General features: G+C 36.1%; 5 protein-coding genes across 5 annotated transcripts; 2 read left to right on the forward strand and 3 right to left on the reverse strand.

Annotated features, from left to right (window-relative positions):
• Positions 1–326: 326 nt before the first annotated feature.
• Positions 327–1,706, forward strand: GVI51_L00253 (uncharacterized protein; the record flags this gene model as incomplete). Its single annotated transcript, XM_448794.1, has 1 exon — positions 327–1,706. The coding sequence occupies one exon, from the start codon at positions 327–329 to the stop codon at positions 1,704–1,706; it is 1,380 nt and encodes a 459-aa protein (XP_448794.1).
• Positions 1,707–2,053: 347 nt separating this feature from the next.
• Positions 2,054–4,171, reverse strand: HSC82 (Hsp90 family chaperone HSC82; the record flags this gene model as incomplete). Its single annotated transcript, XM_448795.1, has 1 exon — positions 2,054–4,171. One exon carries the CDS (start codon positions 4,169–4,171, stop codon positions 2,054–2,056), a length of 2,118 nt encoding a protein of 705 aa, XP_448795.1.
• A 785-nt stretch (positions 4,172–4,956) lies between these two features.
• RTP1 (Rtp1p) lies at positions 4,957–7,980 on the reverse strand (the record flags this gene model as incomplete). Its single annotated transcript, XM_448796.2, has 1 exon — positions 4,957–7,980. The coding sequence occupies one exon, from the start codon at positions 7,978–7,980 to the stop codon at positions 4,957–4,959; it is 3,024 nt and encodes a 1,007-aa protein (XP_448796.2).
• Positions 7,981–8,702: 722 nt separating this feature from the next.
• ADD37 (Add37p) lies at positions 8,703–9,374 on the reverse strand (the record flags this gene model as incomplete). The annotated part of the gene is made up of 1 exon (XM_448797.1): positions 8,703–9,374. One exon carries the CDS (start codon positions 9,372–9,374, stop codon positions 8,703–8,705), a length of 672 nt encoding a protein of 223 aa, XP_448797.1.
• Positions 9,375–12,267: 2,893 nt separating this feature from the next.
• SSO2 (syntaxin) lies at positions 12,268–13,062 on the forward strand (the record flags this gene model as incomplete). The annotated part of the gene is made up of 1 exon (XM_448798.1): positions 12,268–13,062. One exon carries the CDS (start codon positions 12,268–12,270, stop codon positions 13,060–13,062), a length of 795 nt encoding a protein of 264 aa, XP_448798.1.
• Between the last annotated feature and the right edge of the window lie 551 nt (positions 13,063–13,613).

The following is a 13,613-nucleotide window of genomic DNA, read 5'->3' on the forward strand; positions in this document are numbered from 1 at the left end:
GAGAGCATTCATTTTTAGTTATTATAGGAATTAGATTAGGACCATTTATATCACATGTCAAATAACTGGTGCCCATCGATTCGCTCGCTTTTTAAATTTTGAAAACGATGCCCAAAATTTCAGTGTCTGATGGCGACTCCCCTAAATTATATATACAATACATTAAACCAAAATATATAAAATAAATATTGAAAATGGATAGTATTGCCAATTAGATTCTTGAGAGTTGAACAGAAAACGACACAGATACTTTAATATTGAACGGTCAATTCTACGACTAGCATTCTTGTTCTTAAAAGTCCAAACAACCTAACAGAATATTGGTGATGTGGTTAAAACAAAAATGGAAAGGAAGACAAAGAGTGAAGCTTGGTCTTTGTTGGGTGTGTTTGGAGGAAGAAGAGATTGATGATAACTGGCTGATCCAAAATTGTGATTGTAATTTACAACTACACAAGAAATGCTATTTGAAATGGTTATATAATAGGAATTTCGATTTGAGTCAAAAGGTGTTCAGAACCTTGCTGCAAGAAAATATCGGAGAAACAGCAAACAGATACCAGGATGTAATTGATGAAGAAATTAGCAAAGAAGTGAAGAGAAGCTTCTATTGTTATTTTGATGGGCATAGAGACTTCCATAAACCTACCTCAATCCCCTTACTTATTCTTACCAATCCTTTGTTAACCAAGATATTCTCACCTTTCATGCCCGCCTATTATAGGAGTTTATCCTCACACGAAGACGGTTCTTTAATTATCAACTATTTGAATAGGTTGCCTCCAATAAAATCTGGCCCCTGTCCCCAATGTAAAATGGATCCATTTGTTAAAAATGTTGAATATAAGTCAAAGTCCTGGATTTTAGATGTCATTTACAAACTGAGAACAAATCTCAGAATTATTTCTCTTCTTTCCTTCCCTGTATTAAGTCCTTTCAATATCTGCAAGTGGTGGTTAAAGCTGTCACTTTGGCAGCTCCGATGCGTATTCCCTGAAACTTTATTGCGAAAACTATTAAATATTAGTACTACAAAAGCTTTGGACGTGTATTTACAATCAGTGCCAGGAATCATGTCAATTCCACAAAGGACAAGCTCAGTTTTATCATTATTCCCCATTTACATCTACGAAGCACTCAACACCGATACAAATCCTTCTATTGCATTTTTTGCATGGCCTGCTATGGCTTACATGAATTTGTCTTTGTATAATTTCAAGCAAAATGATCCATTAATAGTTGCTATGCTTTCAATGAAAGTTTTTTTGATCGTCTATAGAAAATACCTATCTGAAATGCTTTCTGGTTACTACAATCGAATCTTAAATGAAATATACGGGTCATTTTATAATTCCGACGAAGTGATTTTTGAAATATTGGATAGCAATGTCAGTAATGAGAATATACTAATAAGAGATGAAATATTTGAGCATTGCCTGCGCTCAGTTCTTACACCTTTCAGCGCTAATATGGTGGGCCGAGGTTTGAGGTATTTGTACTCTTTAGTACGAAAATGTACAACAGTCAACTATCTTGCAAATTATAGCCCTGCTGAAATCCACGGTATAGCAAATATATTAGGGTTCGGATTATCTTTTGTTGCCCAAAAAGCATTCCATCTTTATTTAACAAAACTGCGAATTAAAGAGATAAAAGAACTACAGAAAGCATCTGATACTTATGAGATTGACCAACTCGATATATAGTTCTCGGGTTATTCGATTTCAATTATCTTAGTATCGATGGTTTTTTGTAAGTCTCACTTGTAAGAAATGTAATTACGATAGAAATGTTTTTATTTGATATGCAATTTTTAAGCCGGGACAATATTATATGCATAAGTTCTGAAAACATTATTAGGTATGTCCAAAATATTAAGAACAGATACTAAGAATTTAAAATATTTTGCTGTATAAAAAAATTAGAAATTTACATAGATATTTAATGAACTGAATGAGAAATGAGGTTATTAAGTTGAACATATAGAAACGTAAGCATCGACCAAAAAAAAAATGGCATTTCATCTATAATAATATGGATGCTTCTATTATGCTTAGTCAACTTCTTCCATTTCGGTGTCAGCTGGGACTTCTTCGACCTCAGCTTCGGCCTTGACTTCTGGAGCAGCTTGTTCTTCTTCGTCTTCATCGATGTTCAAACCTAGAGAAATCAATCTGTTAATTCTGGAAGCGAAAGAAGATGGTTCTTCTAGAGTGAAACCGGAAGTCAACAAAGCAGTCTCAAATAACAAGTTAGTCAAATCCTTAACAGTCTTATCTTGAGCACCACCTTCGTCGACTCTCTTCTTCAATTCCTTAATGATTGGAGACTTTGGAGAAATTTCAAAGATCTTCTTGGAGGACATGTAAGAGGACATGCTGGAGTCTCTCAAGGCTTGAGCCTTCATGATTCTTTCCATGTTAGCGGACCAACCAAATTGACCGGTTCTGATGGCAGCTGGAGAGTCAACAAGCTTGTGAGAAACGACAACCTTTTCCACTTGTTCACCCAAAACTTCCTTCAAAGCCTTAGTCAAAGGTTCGTATTCCTTAATTTCCTTCTCTCTTTCGGCCTTTTCTTCTTCAGTTTCTTCTAATTCGAAGTCCTTTGTAATGTCAACTAATTGCTTACCTTCGAATTCCTTCATTTGAGTGAAAGCATATTCGTCAATTGGATCAACTAAGAATAAAACTTCAAAGTCCTTTGCCTTCAAAGCATCCAAGAATGGGGAGTTTTGAACAGCCTTTAGAGACTCACCAGTGATGAAATAGATGTTCTTTTGGTGTTCTGGCATTCTGGTAACGTAGTCAGACAAAGATGTCAACTCATCAACAGACTTGGTGGAGTTGTAACGTAGCAACTTGGCTAGAGCAGCTCTGTTTTGAGTGTCTTCGTGGATACCAAGCTTGATGTTCTTAGCAAATGCGCTGTAGAACTTGTCAAATTGTTCAGAATCTTCAGCAATTTCGTTGAAGGATTCAATCAACTTCTTGACAATGTTCTTTCTAATGACCTTCATGATCTTGTTCTGTTGCAACATTTCTCTGGACAAGTTCAATGGCAAGTCTTCAGAGTCAACAACACCCTTGACAAAGGATAACCATTCTGGAATCAACTCTTCGGCTTCATCTGTAATGAAGACACGACGGACGTAAAGTTTGATGTTGTTCTTCTTCTTCTTGCTTTCGAACAAGTCGAATGGAGCTCTCTTTGGAATGAACAAGATAGCCTTGAATTCTAGTTGACCTTCAACAGAGAAGTGCTTGACATATAGTGGGTCTTCCCAGTCGTTGGAAATAGACTTGTAGAAAGCGTTGTATTCTTCTTGGGTGATCTCAGATGGGTTTCTGGTCCACAATGGCTTGGTCTTGTTAAGTTCTTCAAGTTCCTTGACGGTTTCCTTAACAGTCTTTGTCTTCTTTTCATCTTTCTTCTCTTCGTCTTCGTCTACTTCTTCTAGCTTTGGCTTCTTGTCGTCTTCGTCCTTCTTTTCTTCGTCCTTCTTTTCTTCTTCAGTGACTGGGACTTCCTTTTCGACTTCTTTAGTGACCATCAATTGGATTGGGTAAGCGACGAATTCAGAGTGTTTCTTGACGACTTCCTTAATTCTCTTTTCTTCCAAGTATTCCAATTGGTCTTCCTTCATGAAAAGTCTTAGGATGGTACCTCTGCCGATCTTTTCATTGACGGTGTCCAAGGTAACAGTGAAAGAACCACCGGCATTGGATTCCCAAATGTATTGTTCGTCGTCGTTGTTCTTGGAGATAACTTGGACTCTGTCAGCAACCAAGAAAAGGGAGTAGAAACCGACACCGAATTGACCGATCATAGAAACATCAGCGCCTGCGGATAGAGCTTCCATGAAAGCCTTGGTACCGGACTTGGCGATGGTACCCAAGTTGTTAATCAGTTCGGCCTTGGTCATACCGATACCAGAGTCTCTGATTTCTAGAACTTTCTCTTCTGGTCTTGGAGTGATTCTGATGAACAATTCTGGTTCAGTTTCCAATTGCTTTGGATCAGACAAAGCTTGGTATCTAATCTTGTCGATGGCATCGGAAGCGTTAGAGATCAGTTCTCTTAGGAAAATTTCCTTGTTAGAGTAAACTGTGTTGATGATCAAACTCATCAATTGAGTGATCTCAGCTTGAAATTCAAAAGTTTCAGACATGGTAATTGCTTGTGTATATGTATAATTTTCCGTTCTTTTTTCCCCCCAAAAAAAAAGTTAAGTTTAATGAAATGAAAACTTTCTCTTTTAGTTTAGTTCTTGATCGATTCGAATAAATTAAAGTGAAGTGAAGATCAGAGATTTAAAAAAATATAACAGTCCCAATCTAAAAAAAATCACTTAGAAGAGGCAATAACAATATCTTCGAAAGTGCAGCTATTTGTTCCTGATCTGATTAGTCTAAGTGAGGAAAGAACGCAACACGCCAACAGCCAGGAACCGGGGAAGAAGAACGACAATTCCTCATCCCTTTTATACTTTTTTCCCAACTGCCCAGGTTATAGAACTTCTGTAGGTTCCATGAGCTTCCACCAGAAGAGAACGCCCTGTGCTTCCCTCCCCCCAACACTTATTTTGCAGGGCTAACAAACGCTAACAAACCGCAGTACAAAGAATAACGCAGGACCAACCTCTTGACCAGTGTGCTTTAGTGTTCAGAAGCCGATGGAAGCTGGTGGAAGCTGGTGGAATCAAGTCGTAGGTCACTACTTGCTCTAACAAAAGGAAATCAAAGCAGATTTTCACTGCGGTGTGACAGAACACTCCGTAGAAATAGACATAAAAAAGATTTGAGAATTTTCGTTTCTGGAAGTTTCTGCGCAGAACGATTAATTACATTTGGGTGTGCATGTGCATTACGTGTGTGGGTATATACTATATAGTGTGTGATAATAGCAGAGACTTGGGCTTTTGGCTATATACCTTGATGTTCGTATCTCTTTAGTCTATAGTTGTGTAAATGCGGATAGCTCCTCGACGATGGTGGAGCATTGTTGATGGACCAAGTAGTCGTTGTCATGTAGCTTCAAGTAGTCCAGTGTGGCTGTCAGTTTCTCGACTGTGTAAGGCTCCGGTAATGTAACGTGCATTTCTTGATCTGAGTCGCCGAGCTTGGAGATGAGGTAGTCGTGGACAAGGTGTATTGCGGCTCTTCGTAGGATGCTCTTGGGCTCACTGGTCTCCAATTGCAGTACACCGAAGACACAGTCGAAGATGTCTCGCATCCTGGAATCAGTGATGGCGTCGACGTTGCTCTTGATACAAATACCTAAGATAGACAAAGCTGACATCCGTAAACGATCATCCACTGCTCTTGCGGTCGATGAATTGACTCTGATCTTTTCCAGACAGAGGTCGACCAATCGGCTCATCTGAGGCTCAGTCACAAGTTCATTCCTCACTTGCACGTAATTGATGAAAACTTCTCCCAGACGTAGACATAGGTCCAATTTTGTTCTGCGTGATTGATATTTATCAAATAATTGTTCCAGTGTTTTACCACTGCTATCAACCTCTATCAAATATGTCAAGCCCTTTATCACATTCAAGTACAAGAAGGGATCTTCATTGCTCAAAAATTCTAAGTGAATATTAACAACTTTCTCTATTGTTATCACTTTGGTATGTTGCAGTACCAGGTTTCGCAGCTCTGCTAGACCATGTGCCCGAATAGGTACCAAGGGATCAGCAAGACTTGCAATCGCTTTAGTCATTCTTTCTTCGTCGTTTTCTTTATTCGAATTCTGGGCTGCACCATTTGAACCTTTATACATTAAGACCTCCCGTAATTGTTTCTTTATATCTTCATAATCGTTAGGAAATGCTGCTTCTAGTTTATTCAACAGGCGTTCAATAGTAGGGCGGAATTGGTGCAACGTTTCGACCGAACAATCACCAATCACAGACTCTAATAGAGCAATAACGATGTCAATGGCGTTATCTGAGAAATTTGTCAATTCATTCTCAATGTTGTCAGGTTTTTCATGCTGCTGATCACCGTTTGGTTGTTCCTCATCATCACTATCCTCATCATCTGAATCCCTGACTGAAGATATTACACCCTCTATTTTTGTTACTTTATCGCCATCATCAAGAATATCAAATAACTCAGCAACAACAATCAAAATATCTGCGACACTACTAATAATTTCCGATCTAAACTCTTTAATAATGTGCTGTGAGAGTTTTAAATTGACCAACGCTAAAAGATTACTTGTTGTGGCGTCATTCACTGTTTCACTAAGGAAAGACAATTGCTGGCTCTTCTGACTCTTTACAGCCGTGTCCTCAATCCATTTCTTAAAGACGTGAAGGAATACTGAACGAGTTTGTTTAGGATCATCGATAATTCTCAGCAATTCAATGAATAGATCACAAACCTTATCCATATCTTTAAATAAAGTGGTTAATTCCTCAGTTTTATAGTCATTCGATGTTGCATACGCCAAATCTTTATCTAAATCATTCCTCTTGACTTCAATCAAAGGCAATCCTGATTTAATATCAATAGAAAACCTCCATTTTTCATGCTCATAATTCAGTATATTCTGACATATTTGGTTCAGTATAGTAGTCTCAGAGTCAAAAACCAGCAGAAAAGTCTTCATTAAGGAAAGAATAACATTACAATACTCCTGTATATCCAACTGCTCGTTTTTGCCAGACTCTTCTATTCTAATATCTTTTGAAGCGCCTTTTGATTTCAAAAATACTGCATATACCCACAAATACTGAAAGAATGAGATATCTGTTTTCTCACTTGATATAGTATTTCTTGAAGCAAAATCCATTAATAGTTCCTTAGATGTGTTTTTGGATAAAGACAATATAACATTAATACAATCGTTAAGCTCCTTGTATGTATACTCTGTGGCTGAATCGTTAAAGAAAATATTGTATACTCTTTGAAAGAGGAAATCCTGAACTATACGCTTATTCTTGAAATAAAATTCGGTAATCACGCCATTAATCCCACTAACCAATAAGGGCCTATTAATAAAGCTCATACAATCGTATATTTGATTAAACAGGTTTTTCAGATAGTCAATATTCCGTATCGTCTTTGGTCTGGTCAATAATATTTGATTTAATCTGGAGAATTTCTCGATGTCTATTTGTTCCTGTTCCCTAACACCTAATATGAAGTCAACTAGGGTAATTAAACCATTATTCTCCCGCCTATAAGTTAAAGTGGATAATCTGACAAGGAATATAGACTTTAGCTTATGATTTGCTATAGTCTGAGAATAATTATTGTAAAGCTCAAACAGTGAGTATGTCTCCTGTAAGTTTTCTATATCTTCAACAGTACATTCTAAGGTGTAGTTTTTCATGTCTATTAAATAAGTTGCTGCCAAAAATATATTACTGTACATTACACCATTTAACAACACTATCGAAATGTAATTCTTTTGCCCATCTATGGAATATTTCTTCAACATGATTTCCAAAACCCGATTTACAATTACACTAAGTTCGTCATCATCTATACTTTCAACCCCAGAGATAGTAAATTTCTTTTCTATTTGATTCCGGCTGAACTTACTGGCTAACTTTTCATTAAGAGGAATTCTACAGTCACTTGGAAGATATGCATCTATACCATGGACAATGAGTAAATTTATCAAATCGTCTAAATATTTCATATCATTTAGTGAAATAGGTATGACATCTTTCTGTACATCAATATGTTTACTATTTGACTGTAATATGTTATGAATTTCCTGTAATTGCTCAATAAGATATGCAACAAATAACTTCTGACTACCAAATCCCAAATATTCAAATAACTGCGGGCTCTCTCCTTCATCGTCAAACTTTCTAAGTTTGTCTATCAAATTATTTTCCAGTTTACTGAAAAACGTATCGATTGGCGTATCATTTGTAAAATCAGGTCCTCGGTCAAGTAGTGCTGCTATTGATTGCTTAGTATTATTATGTTGGACCATATTATCTTGTGCAGAGCTCATATCCTATAACAAAAGCAGCTAAGCACGCCAATACCAAATGTTCTGTCTGCCGTTATGCAGTTTCTACTAAACCGAAGAAATACATATCCGTCAGCTCAAAAGAATTTGCCAAAAGAACAATGCAGAGTCTACTCTATATAAGTTACACTGCCATACCTAACATGGTCACTGTTCCCTCATCGCTCTTTTTCTTCTTTAGAAAATTCCGCTTTTAGCCGTTCTACTAGTGATTTGTAGAACAATAGCAAGCATCAGAGATAGGTATATACAATAGTATGTCGAACGAGGTACTAGATTTTAGCATAATGAGTAAAATTTTAAAAAATCACATCAAAGATATAATGTAATTATACTATAAAACTACACAGAGCCGCCTTATGTTATGGACAATATTACATAATCAGTGCAGATTACTATTGCGTACAGAAGATAAAATGTAACATTTGAATCCTGGTATGTCCCGACTTATCTACCCCAATGCTACTATTATATACTTGATTTAACTGATGATTGCTGCCAATACTCCTATAGAAAGAATTTAGAATCTCAAAAATAAAAAAAAAAAGATAACTAAATATACATGTTTAGTGTGAATCAAAATATAAGAAGAAAAGAACACGCCAAAATTTGCGATTAAAATTGTTATATGTCATTAATGTAAATATTAAATACAAAATACTTGTCTACAAGCTGAACAAAATTGATACGGTAGTATAGAGATATCAGCAACAGCTGGCATTATCAAAAATCTTATGAAAGGCTGGACACCAGCTATTGATTGTTGTATCAGATGTCATACCTCGAAGTAGTATTTTCTGAGCGAATTCCTTATTTTTTGAAGATTCTAGCTCGCTAAAAAATCTAGATAGGAATATTCTCACTTTATCATTTTTTAAACTCTCCTCTAAATTGCTATCGATTTTGCCCTTGTAATATTCATATTCTTTATTTGATAACTTTGACTCAGCATTCAATATATTAGCCACTTTTTTCATCAATTCATTCTCATCTAATAGTGACACATTGTCTAAGGTTGACATGCTAGATGACCTCGATTGAAGAGGTGTTGGCGAGTCACACATTAACGATGATACCGATGAAGATGTAGATCTCCGTCCTATTGGCGGAGGCGGTACTGCACTCGCTTTGGCTAACCTTGACTTTGGTAAATTTAACACGTCATCATCTTTGCTTGCTGATTCTGAAGAAACACCCTCGTTTATTTTACTTGATTGAGTATCAGTATTCACACTAACAGGGATACGCCTTGGTCTTGTTTTCTTGGCTGCTTTTACCGCTGGCATAACGAAAAGAGATTCAGGACAATCGTTGTAGCCAACGACATCGTTCTCTGAACAATTCTGATAACTTCTGACAGGCATAGTGTTCGTCATCGCGATTATGTTATAGACTTGCTTTATTTTCGTATTCTGAATGGCCCCAATTTACTATCTTATTATTGTGTTTTTCAGTATGCTTTTTTTATAATTTCAAATGCTGATAGTATTTTCTTGAAGTTATCTGATCCACTTTATGAGCTATATTGGAAAGCACCTTAAAAAAAGACAACAATAAAATATAATCCCAGCTTTAAATGTTTAGATCCGATCAGTTCAATAAGATTGTAAGATAGTTCAGATCTTGCTTTCTTTATATGATGTTTGTTTCTTTAGTTGGATTCTGGATAGTTCACGGGGATGTTTCACAAATGTCGATCAATGGGACGGCTACGCCGTATTACTCTAAATAGTAACCAACCGAAATAATATCAGACAGACAAACTGCTTCTGCTTGATACTGATAACAAAGTGGGATATACTACCTGCAATGTGGGATCACAACTGTGAGTAACACGAAGTCTCGAGGATCAAAAACTCGTTTGGATTTAAGCTGCTTTTCTTATGCAGGTTCCAGTTCTACGGGCTTTTAATGAACTGAAGAAAACGTATAATTTTCAGCACAATGCGATACGTTGAATTGCAACTCTTAGAACCTTATATAGTGCAGAGTTCCTTTAATGACACCAAGGAGCTAAATTCAACGTTTCAAGCTCTTGTGATTATCAACCAGTCAATGTTGAGGACCTTTATTTTTGGTTTCTCAAAATGATATAATAACAAAATTGCCTGTATGGTTGCTTATATAGTTTCTGGTAAAACTAATAACGGAAAATAACTGTGTATTGTTTTAAAAAGTCTTATGCTCCTTTGATGGCTGTTTGTATTTTTATTATAAGTTCGTAATCCGCTTGATACTACGTATCAGGATAAAAATAGAAATTTGAATTGCCTTAGCGTATTAGGTGTTTCTCAGCTTGCTGTAAAAGATATATTAAGTCCTAAAAGGGGAACCGCAAAAGTATTAAACTCTCAATTAGGATATGTAGCTATGAGTATTATATGAAGTTTGTCTTAGTTGCAAATTTTTAAAATAGCCAACACAACCTTACTATCGAACGCAAAATAAAAGATACTGGAAAAGCAAACGACATAGAAAGTGTACACCCTGGCAATTACAAAATCAAGACATTGGGATAAAGCTTTTCTACACAAATTATTTTTCTTTATATAACAGAGAAATGCAAATTAAGAGGGGTCCCTAATTTATCGAGTTGTTCATAAATTTAATGTCAACAATTGCACACACGCGCAATATCATAGATGAGGTAACCTTCCTGGTTCTTCTATTCTCTCTAGTTTTATAAGCAAATCCCTTAAACATGCACTAATAACTGGGAGTAAAGTATTATCCTCTGCACTAGGATAGTGACAATTATCGGGCCCTATCCCCATTGAACGCACTTCGGTATTGGCTAAAAGAAAGCACAAGACTTATTCACCAATTCATACAAAACATCCGAAATTTGACTGGTGTCCCCAGTAGACACCCGCACTCCTACATATACAAAATGTATCATCCAATTGCAACATACATATCCTTGCCTCTGATGGTGAGGGAGAGAGTCTATCTTGCAAAGTATGGAGCCTTATAGGAGCTTGCGGCCTAACCCAGATTTAGGACTTACTCTCAGTTGCACTCTCCTCTCACTGACACCTCATCTTCTTAGTGCCTGCCCTACGCACTGAACCTCGTCAGCCTACGTATACTTTCCTCAAGAGACGAAAAAGGATCTTCCAGCCTGTTCCTCAAGGATTTTCAGTCTGTGAAGCTACGTAAGCCGATCTTATTTGAAAAAAATCATATGCAAGGAAGAACCTGTAGGACACGATAAGTTGATCTTTCTGCTGCTTTTATCCTGGGGGCAAAAGAAAAGAAGTGAAATAGCTTATATTAGAATTCTATTCTTAGAAACAGAAACCATGTGAAAAACAGGTTAGTTTTAGTTGCTCCAATATTAAATATAGTCACATATGTAGCAGTTTATGCTACCGTCGGCATGAATCGGCATACCTTGTTCTTTGTTAGTTTTTAAAGTATCTGTGCAATTGTAGTAAGACATGATGATATTGTTAGTGAAATGAATCAAGGCAATTTATATAACACTACAGAATCTCGGCATTCGTAAACCTTCGTTAGTAGTCGCGGCTGAAATTACAATTAGCTGTTCAATAAATATTACCACTTCAATTTTTACCATTAGTGGATGTATGCCAAAATAAAGGAACCATTGGTGTAAAGCCCCATTAATTTGCATTAAGGCAAGAATATGCATAAAGATTTCATAAAACATCATATAACATGGAAACTGAAAAGAACTAGAACTACTGGTGGAGGGTGTATAGTTTTTGAGGTGTTTTCTCCCAAGCAATATGCCAGTTTGAAAGAAACATAAAAAAACTTTAGGTGTCCTTACTATTAAAAACATATCATGACACAACTATAATACAACTGAGTTGCAATTATTAATCCTCCCATAGTAGCTATCTCTCTGTTTTCAATATAACTATATAGATAGCATTTAATTCCCAATGAGTATCTCACGCACATACTATTACTATCAATTTCTTGAAGTTTGTGACTCAAAAAACATGACTACAATAGATGAATAATTTCTGCCACAAACAAAATCCCAAGACCTTAGGGAAGTAATGTTGGGTATCTAACGTTCAAAATCTCAAATACTATGCTTTTGTGTCTCTACACCAAGTGAAGAACTCCTGATGCTTGTTAGTGATGCATTGCTTCCTAGGAATGATATGCACATATCAGTACCTATGAAAATGACTTCTGTGGTACCCAATTCCTGATATGATCCTCAAATACCTTCTCTTTAACATTACATATTATCAGCAGTAATAATACAGCTAGGGTAAGTATACAACCACTATGTCACAAGAATACCAAGCCATACTATCTGATGTACAAAATATACAAACACAGTTAAGAATATATGACCAGCTGTTACAGAATATATCTAATTTACATAATGTAATATATTCACAAATTGATGAAAACTCTGAAGTAAATAAAGGCAAATTAGATAACTTAGCGGCAGAAATTGCAAAATTACAACAAGGAGTTGCAAATAAAATCAAACAACTGAGCACAAAAATTAAATTTCATGACAATGAACACTATGTCCATTATAGTGCCATAAGGGATCAATTTCTCTCTTTAATTAGAAAACAGAGACTAATAGAATATAACTGGAAATTGTCCTGCAGAAATGAAGTCAAGAGACAGATTGATTTAATGAGCCTCGATTTATCAGACGCTCAGATCGATGATTACTTAGCAGACCCAGAAAACGAAATATATCAGAGCATTTTTAAAAGATATTTGTTGAGCAATGAAGATGCAAAAATGGCTCTGAATGAAGTTGAGCACAGGATGAAAGAAATTAAGAATCTTGAGAAGCGAATGAATGATTTGGCAATCTTATTCAAAGAAATGGAGGAGCTCGTTGTTCAACAAGAAGAGCCAATAGACAAAATAGACACCAATGTTGAGAAAGTGGTAGTCGATCTTGAATCTGGTATAACGCATACTGAACAAGCAATTCATATCGCGGAACAGAAGAGGAAAAACAAGAAACTGCTAATATCAATTATCTTTTACGTTTGTGCTATACTGCTCCTGTCAATCTTTGTTGCAGTAATAGTCACAGTCAGTCTTCATTGAGATGACATTCGAATAGTTAAGAGGCGTGATAATAACGCTTAAAGTATTTAGATTATTGTACTTCAAGAATTGATATACATAGAGTACTTCACAAAGTAATTTTCTGAAAATATCTCCCCAGATAAAAATAGTCCTAAGAACATAATGGAAAACAATGAAACAAATTTCATTGCATACAGAAATTAGGGTGGAATCAGGGATATTGCTATGCCAAATTAATTGATTAACAAACTAGTTTCCAATAGAACGTTGACGGAACAAGACAATTGGTGCGATCGCAACCGCGTTAATTGAATTCTCCACTCGTATCAATCCTGAAACAAGACTGAGGATGTAGAGAGCATTGCATTGGAAGGCTTAAGTTTTTGGCGTGTTTTCTTTAATGTGAAAGGAAATGAGAAAAAAATGAGTAAGAGAACATATTTTATTCAAGGATGAATCAAGAAGACTCATTTATTTATAGTTAAAAAGTCTGCACTGTGCTGCCACAAGTTTTCCAATATTCATGAAAATTTTCTTCACAGGCTACGCCATTCGTTTATCGGTATAGT

Source organism: Nakaseomyces glabratus, chromosome L (assembly GCF_010111755.1).
Source record: "Nakaseomyces glabratus chromosome L, complete sequence".
NCBI classification, from domain to species: Eukaryota; Fungi; Ascomycota; class Saccharomycetes; order Saccharomycetales; family Saccharomycetaceae; genus Nakaseomyces; species Nakaseomyces glabratus.